Raw genomic sequence first — 9,561 nt, forward strand, 5'->3', positions numbered from 1 at the left:
CATAATCTTTGCACTCTCTCACCGCCCTACCTCTGAAAGCTGCCCTGCTCCCCAACTCTAGGCTGCGTTTACACAGGCAACCAAATTATGATATTTTTGTTCAATAATTTGTATTTTGACCGACCTGCTCTGAAACAGAGCTTTGATTTGAAAATATCTGATGTGATTGGGTAAAAAGTTACAAAATATCAGAATTGGGCTGCCTGTGTAAACGCTGCACTGTTTGTCAGTCAAACGCTCTTTCCCAAATATCAGCAGCCGACCACAATGTGCCATGAAGTGATGTGGGTAATGATCTCTAAAAACCTCCTATTTGTACAGGTATATAGTTTTTTTTGCTACGTCTCAGACTTAGTTTTGTATACATTAACATTTTAAACCTGTTCTCATTGTATAGTGTATAAAATCAAATCAAAAATAAATTCACTGACAATTAAAACTTGATTAAATGCTGTCACCTAGTGGACATACTTTAAAACCACCAGGCAGCCAGTTGGGGAATCCTGCTATAGGAAGTATCTAGTACCATGTGGCCTAAAGTTAGCCTGGTTGCCAGTCTCTGTTTAGCCATTACATTCCACTACAATGCGCAGTCAGCGTTCCAATTCATCCCAAAGGTGTTCGATGGGGTTGAGGTCAGGGCTCTGTGCAGGCCAGTAAAGTTATTCCACACCGATCTCGAAAAACCATTTCTGTATAGACCTCGCGTTGTTCACGGGGGCATTGTCATGCTGAAACAGGAAAGGGCCTTCCCCAAACTGTTGCCACAAAGTCGGAAGTACAGAATCGTCTAGAAGGTCATTGAATGCTGTAGTGTTAAGATTTCCCTTCACTGGAACAAAGGGGCCTAGCCCAAACCATGAAAAACAGCCCCAGACCATTATTCCTCCTCCACCAAACATTACAGTTAGCACTATGCATTGGGGCAGGTAGCGTTCTGCTGGCATCCGCCAAACCCAGATTCGTCCGTCGGACTGCCAGATGGTGAACCATTAATCATCACTCCAGAAAATGCGTTTCCACTGCTCCAGAGACCAGTGGTGGTGAACTTTACACCATTCCAGCCGACGCTTGGCATTGCTCATGATGATCTTAGGCTTGTGTGCGGCTGCTCGGCCATGGAAACCCATTTCATGAAGCTCCCGACGAACAGTTCTTGTGCTGACGTTACTTCCAGAGGCAGTTTGGAACTCGGTAGTGAGTGTTGCAACCGAGGACAGACGATTTTTACGCGGTACGCACTTCAGCACTCGGTGTCCCCGCTCTGTGAGCTTGTGTGGCCTACCACTTCGCGGCTGAGCCGCTGTTGATCCTAGACGTTTCCACTTCACAAAAACAGCACTTACAGTTGACCGGGGCAGCTCTAGCAGGGCAGACATTTTACGAACTGACTTGTTGGAAAGGTGACATCATATGACGGTGCCACATTGAAAGTCACTGAGCTCTTCAGTAAGTCCATTCTACTGCCAATGTTTGTCTATGGAGATTGCATGGCTGTGTGCTCAATTTTATACACCTGTCAGCAAGGGAATGGCTGTATATATAGTGTATCTGGTAAATGTATGAGTGTACGAGTGGATTATATCTTATTTATGAGAGCACAAGAAAATCTCTGTGTGTATGTCTGTGGGCAGGAGCTGTTCCTTCAGTCGACGTCAAACTTCTGGGTGCCCAGCCAATAGTGGAGTAGACTGTCTCCGAGGCAATGAGCACAGGTCAGCTCTCTGGCCCTAATACCAGACCTGCATTAATCTACACACAAGACTCAGCATCACAATAAGTTAAATTAAGAACATTTATTAGAGATTTAAAAGAACCACATAGAGCTGCAAGACAGTAACAAACAAAAATAATAAGGTACAGTACCATTCTTAAAAAGAAATCAGATTGGTGACTTACATAGCATGTATACTAACAGTCTTGACTTAAAACACAATCTTATTTTCTTGTCTAAAATCCTTGATCATCAACAGCTAGTTTTATCATTATAAATGTCACTAGTGTGTGGTACAGGCACAACCTTCAGCAGGAAGGCTATTGGAATCAATATACATAGAGGAAATGCTGGAATCTAGCTCTATTGCGATATTATTGATCAAAAGGATAAGTTGATCAGGGGTGCATTGTTTAAGGCACTGTCCTTGTGTTCCGGACTCCATTTGATCAGGGGAGAGCTCAGGTCAATCAACTGTAAGTGGAAAAAAATATACATACAATTACTGGTAATCAGTGTGGTCATATGAATCCTGACAACATACTTGATATTATGAGTCAACTGGGTATCATGGCACTGCATTTCTCAATAATCAGTCATCATAATGACTCCCGAGTGGCGCAGCGGTCTAAGGCACTGCATCTCAGCGGTCTAAGGCACTGCATCTCAGCGGTCTAAGGCACTGCATCTCAGTGCTTGAGGCGTCACTACAGACCCCCTGGTTCGATTCCAGGCTGTATCACAACCGGCCGTGATTGGGAGTCCCATAGGGCGGCGCACAATTGGCCCAGCGTCGTCCGGGTTTGGCCGGTGTAGGCCATCATTGTAAATAAGAATTTGTTCTTAACTGACTTGCCTAGTTAAATAAAAGGTACAATTAATACAAATAATTATGTAAGGAGTGCATTCTCTCACCTGACCACCAGATGGCTTGACAGTGGCTGTTCTCATCAGGACAGGAGTGTTGGAGAGGTCAATTAGGAGTTTCTCATATGGCCTCAACACAGGAGCCGGGGCATCCACCAGCAAAACCTATTGGACAAGAAACAAACCAGAACATACAAACGTCATTCAACCAAAGACAAATAAGAAGTTATGCAAGCTTCCACATATCAAGACATTACCTCATTAACTTCCTGTGTCTTCATCCAATAGCATTGAGGCTGATCCACAAGCTTTTCAGTGTTCTGGAGCTCCTTGGATTCTTCATTCAGCTCAGGGTGGTTGTTTTCCTTGTTAGTCGTAGGAGGCTCCTGGTCCACTCCTGGTTCTGGGACATCTTGACTTACCTCCTGCTCCTCTGGATGTGGGACTGTAGCGGGGGTGGAGGGCTGCACCTCTGGCTCGTCTTCCAGGGAAAAGGGCTGGACGGTCTCCTCTTCTGGGGCTGCTGCCACCTCCTCTTGGTGGCTCCCCTTCACCTGGGTTGGACTGGAGGGGGGAAAAAAGCCATGGTTATCACAAACTAGCTTCTAATAAGCCTATTTATATTACATCACAACACCTTACCCTAACACTGGTTCAGTATGTCACTTATGGAAAGACTATTATCTTGGCCCCTTTAGATAGAGTCCAGTGTGGTAGTCCTAGTGTGGCAGCTGCTTTCTCACCTCCAGTAGCTGGCCCTCTGGGTAGAGGCTGTCAGGTTGGCCATGCTCAGGGAGGGCCTGCCTGGCCGTGACATGCTCTTCGGGGTAAGCATGGGGATACCAGAGATCCTCCGGTTCACAGGGGTGGGCAGGGCAGAGGGGCGTCTCATCTTGGGTTGCACTGCCTTGTTCCCCCCAGCAGGGGGTGTCTGGAGCAGCTCTGGAACTGGAAGTGCTAGATTGTGGGGGAGACTGTTGGATAGAAAGGGGGGGGGGGGGGGGGCATATACAATGCTAATGTTATGGATTAGGATGACTAACACATCTTTGTACACCATTGAATATTATTAGAATACCAATTTCCCACTCCAGATGCTTAGAGAAAATGTTTACATTTTACGTATGGGTGGTCCTCTGTAGCTCAATTGGTAGAGCATGGCGCTTGTAACGCCAGGGTAGTGGGTTCGATCCCCGGGACCACCCATACGTAAAAATGTATGCGCACATGACTGTAAGTCTCTTTGGATAAAAGCGTCTGCTAAATGGCATATTATTATAGTTACAGTACCTTTCCACACTGCAAGCAGACATCAATCTCTTTGGCTTCATGATGCGAGGGGCATCAGGGGATGAAACCGCTTTGTAGGGAAGACAGAAATTGAATAAGTTTACATTTTTGAGAGCAAACAATTCTGAGCCTTTCCATTTTAGAAACATGAAGTAAGACAGTGATCAGTAGTAGCTGCTCATTGTTGGCCAACAGTTGACCAGTCCTCACCTTCCAACCTCCTCTTGAACTGACTAGTGGGGGTTGGAGCAATGAACATCTTGAGTTTGGGGTTGCCGCTGACGACGCTCTCCATGTTCGCTGAAGACGAGGTGGGGATGTTGGGCACAGACGACATTCTCTCCATGTTAGTCTTGGCTGGAGTCTGGTGCAGGGGGGTGGCTTTGGCCGCCAGTTCAGCTCTCTTCAAAGGGGTGGACTGAACAGTTTTAGACCGGTCTGGCTCAGAGGGCTTCCTTCCCTGGGCTGAGATGGAGCGGCGTGCCCCTGTGGTGGAAGAGGGCGGCTCCGGAGCTCGGCCGATGACGGTAGACCTGCGGGTCTTGGTGGCACTCACACCAGGATTGGTGAGTCGGTTCTTGCCAGTGGGCAGGCGGCCATTAGGGCCACTGATGCTGGAGTTGAGGGACATGTTAAGTTTACCTAAAATCAGAGACAGTTCAGATATTTGTATTGCACTTTCCATACACATCACATCTTTGAAATGGTTGAACTGTAGAAAGCACCTTGAAAATACACTGTAAAGGAGACAGGGCTTGTGAAGCGCTACACAGGCCTCACCTTTCCCTGTGGGTGACACAGAGAGACTGGAGTTGAAGCTGGACACAGAGGAAGAGGAGGACGATGTATTTCTCCTATGGTCAGTCACTCTCCTGGTCTGAGGAGGGGGGGCTTTGAGCACTGACAGAGCCCGCATCCCACTCTGAATAGGACAAGGACATTCATGTTTCAACACCTGCCATTTTATCAGAGGGTATTCACATCTTTTATCATCTGATCTGAATCTCATACTTATATGAATGAAGAATCCGGCATAAATGTACATTTCTGATTATATCACCAAAATCCTCTGGGTTACCTTGCTAGGGGGTACGAGGGTCCTCTTCCCCTGCAGACTGGAGTTGAGGGAGGTGTCACTGATGTCGGAGGACACGCTGGCCGTGTCAGAGAGAATGTCCTCACAGGAGGCTGCTCTGCTGGAGGTACGACTACCCGGGCTACGCCTCAGCCCCAAGTTACCCTGAAAGAAACAGACTACATGAGTTGAGAAAACTTTCTCCAGTATTGATTTGACCTTAGACCATACCGAATGATCGAGGCTATGTGGCTAGATATCTTCTAAGATCCCTAGTGCCCATACTTTGCTTGGAGGAGGCAGCATGGTGGTCCTCTCGGCAGGCGCTGGTTTAGTCTTGGCTGTATGCAGGGCTGTCGTCGCGGTCGCTCCTCGGGCTGCTGGTTGTTGTTTTCTAGGGAGCACTCCGGTGTTGCAGGCCAGCCCCACCCTGCCTCGGCGCACCATCTTGGGCTGAGTCATAGTCCCCGCTCTCACAGGGCTGGAAGTGCCAGCACTGCTCTTATTGGAGTTAGAAACTCCACCAGCCCTTAATAGCCGCTGCTGAATAGCAGGAGGGAGCTGCTTCAATGGACTGTCCTGGACACAGAAGGTCTCCCTTTTGATAGGGCTGTGCACAGCGTCAACTGGCTTTCTGAACATGCCCAGTTTGGCCCCAGCATCCTGCACAAAGTCCTCTTTCGATTCCTCTTTACTCACTGTGAGTGTACCATTGGTTTCCCCTACATCAGGGTGCTGCTGGTTGACTACTAGTTGACTGGCTAGTAGGTGGGCTTCCTTGCAGATTTCCTCAAACTTGTCCTCAGCCAAAGGACTCCAGCTGGTCCTCTCACCCACTGAAGGCCAACTGCTGACGCTTTCCTTGACAATGGTCTCCAGACCGACGGAAATACACCTCTCCTTGTGACAGACAGGACCCACAAAGACCTCGTCATCGTCTTCATCTCCTCTTGAGCTTTAAACAAGGGGGATTGATTTTACAAATGTTATTTTTCATATGTAAGTGAAGGAAAATTTCCCATGTAAAATGTATAGACAATGGTAGTATCAAATACACAGACAACTGATTTTGAGTTCAATGGCAATGCATTCAAGAGAGAAATACATGCAAACCAAATACAAATAAATGGAAATCAAAGATATCTATGACACCAACCTCGCAGGTGACAGTGAAACGTCAAAATCAAACTTCTCTTCAGCCAATGAGAAAAATTCTTGGGGAAAAGGAACAAGGAAATTAAAACAAACAATGCAACAAACAATTAAATCCTTTGATAGGAAGGACAGTGTTTTTGTCTCCCTACTAATAGTACATGAGCCATGGTGGTTGTTCGGGCTCACTTTGGGTGAAGATGTCTCAGTGATTTTCGTGAAGGTCTAGTTATGTCCATAGTTGTCACAATCATATACGACGTCGTCAACCCAAGTGAGCCCGACGGCCCAAATTTGGGGGTCTAGCTCATGGACTATAACGTGAAATAGTTGACAATGTGACTATCAATGGTATAAATTACATAGTTAACAAAAAATAAGGATAAGAAAGCTGAGCTACCACTGTTGGCATGGGAATCCATACTCCTCATGGGACAAGCAAGGACAGGTCGCTAGGGTCCAGAGGGCAGACGTCGTAGTAGGTTAACGCTAGTCGTCCTTCATAGGGAAATTAGAAAATTGAAAACGTATGAAAAACAGTGTGATATAACGTTAGCTTTTAGCTAGCTTCTGTAGCTAATAAAGCTACGTTACTCTTAACATGAACTAACGTTAGCTAGCTTTGACAGACTAGCATGTATTATGGGCATAACTAGCTAACATGTCAGGATTAATTTACATGGTTGGTTAGCTAGCTAACTTTAGCCCAATCCTTACTTCAGTTGGTAATGTATTTGTGGCAGTTTAAAAATGTAGCTAGCAGCAATCTAGCTAACGCGTTAGCTGGCACGACACACAATACAATGCATCTAACTAGCTAGGTCGTATGGACGAATTTCGTATTTCCAATACATCAAAAGCACCTACCGTCTTATGTTTGTAATTAAATAGTTTGCTTGCTATCTTCTGCTAAATCGATGTCATTCAGTTCAACATCTGTCTCAAAAACATGCATTTGGTCCGAGAGGAAGAGATATTTCAAATTTCGTGAACAAACAAGTTCATGTGACATGCAGGCTGCATCGACATTGGTTGAAACGTCTGGCAGAAGCGACACCAGAGCGCTCACGGGAATTGTAGTGATTTTGCCTTTACATTAGACTGGCCAAGAACAGAAAGATAAAGTAAGTTTTTTTTTTATAGGGGGAGGGTATCTGTACTTACTTTAGTATTTATATTCCTAACAACTTTAATTTTTACTCAACTAGCTACATTCCTAAAAAAAAATATGTACTTTTTACTCTGATACATTTATTTTTCCTGGTGGAGACTACTCTTGCAGGACAGCAACATAGTCCCATTCACATGCTTATCAAGAGAACGCGCAATCATCCCTTCTGTTTCGCCTCTGGCATAGCTGCATTGGTAAATAGCATCTGATTCTGAGTGTTGGAGTAGCCTACCTATTTGAGAACAACTTTATAAAACAAAAAAAACTAATTTGGCCAACTGTGGCAGCGGTAGCCTCAGAGAAGCGGGCCACCGGAGGGTTGCAAGTTCGAATCCCAATGCTGATGGAAATACATCTGTCGGGTGTGAGCTATCAACCGGAACGTAGCTGGCATCAACATATCAGCTGCCACTAACTGCCGATGTGCCCTTAATCAAGACCCTGTTGCTCCCATCCTGTTTGTGTAGTTGTGTGGTACCGGTTTACCCTGTGTATGGACCAATAAAGATTGTATTTTAATATAAGGGATTTGGATTTACAGTATTTAGTTTTATACTCAAGTACCCTACATTTAAAACCACTTTCGGACTTTTATCAAGTATTTTAAAGGTGCTACATCCTAAATGTCTCACCCATGTGGAAGCTAGGTGAAGTAAAAAAAATAAAAATAATATATATATATATATATATATATATGTGAAAAATGTATGCGCTCTACTGTAAGTCTGTCTGAATAAGAGCATCTGCTAAATTACTAAAATGAATGGAAAAGCATTACAGGTAAAGCTGGTTGAGAGAATGCCATGAGTGTGCATGTGCAAAGCTGTCATCAAGGCAAAGGGTGGCTACTTTGAAGAATCTCAAATATAAAATATATTTTGATTTGTTTAACACTTTCTTTAGTTACTACATGATTCCGTATGTGTTATTTCATAGTTTTGATGTCTTCACTATTATTCTACAATGTAGAAAATAGTACAAAATAAAGAAAACCCCTTGAATGAGTAGGTGCATCCAAACTTTTGACTGGTACTGTATATATATATGAAAAATGTATGCACTCTAATATAAGTCGGTGTGGATAAGAGCGTCTGCTAAATGACTAAAATGTCAAAACAAAACCAAAAGGGAATTGCAACAACACTTAGGCTGAATATAAACAACTCTCCCGCATCCCATTTCCCCGCAACAAGGTGGAGAGGTTAGTGCTATCCGACATCCCAAGGATCCAGGATAGCATGGACCATGGTGGTTATGTCCTAAGGATTCCAAAGAGCATGGACCAGGCTGGGGCCTATTTTACTTTCTGTTTTTTTCCACCAACTTCAAACAGCCGTAAAAACGATATTTTGTGTTATAGAAAATATATTTCACAGCAATTTAGATGGTACAATGATTCCCTAAACTATTCAGTGCTTTTTTTCTCACATAACTGAAATTGAAGAGTGTAGAATTTTAGCAGCCAGTCTGCCATTGTTCGTTGTGCTCAAGGAGATGACCACACTTTTTAGTGATGCCAATATAAGAGAGGGAGGGTGCAGTTTTCCCATCTCTGGCCTGGCTTTTGTTGTCAGAAAGTCTGCATTTTAGAATGCGATTTTGTATTGGCCCAAAATGTGTGTTTTCTTGTGTGAAAAATATTGTGAAACACTATCATTCCACTATTACTGCATATATATTATGGACATTTTCTGAAATTACAATCCCAAAATTCTACATTTAATGAGGGATTTTTTGCTTTTACGTGAGTCATTTTCTGTTAAGGAATTTCACTTAAACTCAGGTATGACAATTGGGTACTTTTTCAATAATAGACTATTATAATACTAGCATTGCAAACAACAGGGATAACCAGATACCAGTTGGCCTATATGGTGTGGTGTGGATTTTTTCAGAGATACTGATGGCCAAATTCAATAGCCTTTTTCAATGAACTGAGTGTTGCAACAATGACTGAATGTTGAGAAAAAGTGAAAAATATAGAGGACAGATTCAAAACCATTTAGGTAAGCTAAATATTCATATTTTATTTTCAAAAACCATACACATTACTCAACAAGTTTAAAAAATGAATATCGACCACAACAACCATTTACACTGCTCAAAATAAACAGACACAAAGTACTTTATTACCAAATATTGAGATTTAAAAAAAAATCCTTAAAGAGGTGGATAAACATTCATTCCCAATGTGGAATGAAACTACAGAGAAACAAACAAAAGTTGCCTATGTAATCTTTCTTCATTTTTTACCACCTACAGTACTTCCATTGGATTGGGATTTATACCTTC

General features: G+C 43.6%; 1 protein-coding gene across 1 annotated transcript; it reads right to left on the reverse strand.

Annotated features, from left to right (window-relative positions):
• Positions 1-1,772: 1,772 nt before the first annotated feature.
• Positions 1,773-6,596, reverse strand: gtse1 (G-2 and S-phase expressed 1). The gene is made up of 11 exons (XM_084185847.1): positions 6,499-6,596; positions 6,103-6,160; positions 5,232-5,901; positions 4,950-5,111; positions 4,652-4,793; positions 4,082-4,513; positions 3,872-3,941; positions 3,325-3,555; positions 2,839-3,145; positions 2,630-2,746; positions 1,773-2,188 (listed from the first exon to the last, which is right to left on the reverse strand). Exons 1-11 carry the CDS (start codon positions 6,527-6,529, stop codon positions 2,096-2,098), a joined length of 2,313 nt encoding a protein of 770 aa, XP_084041973.1. The 5' UTR covers positions 6,530-6,596; the 3' UTR covers positions 1,773-2,095.
• Positions 6,597-9,561: the final 2,965 nt, after the last annotated feature.

The sequence above is a fragment of the Coregonus lavaretus genome (assembly GCF_964263955.1).
Source record: "Coregonus lavaretus genome assembly, chromosome: 21".
Classification (NCBI taxonomy): Eukaryota; Metazoa; Chordata; class Actinopteri; order Salmoniformes; family Salmonidae; genus Coregonus; species Coregonus lavaretus.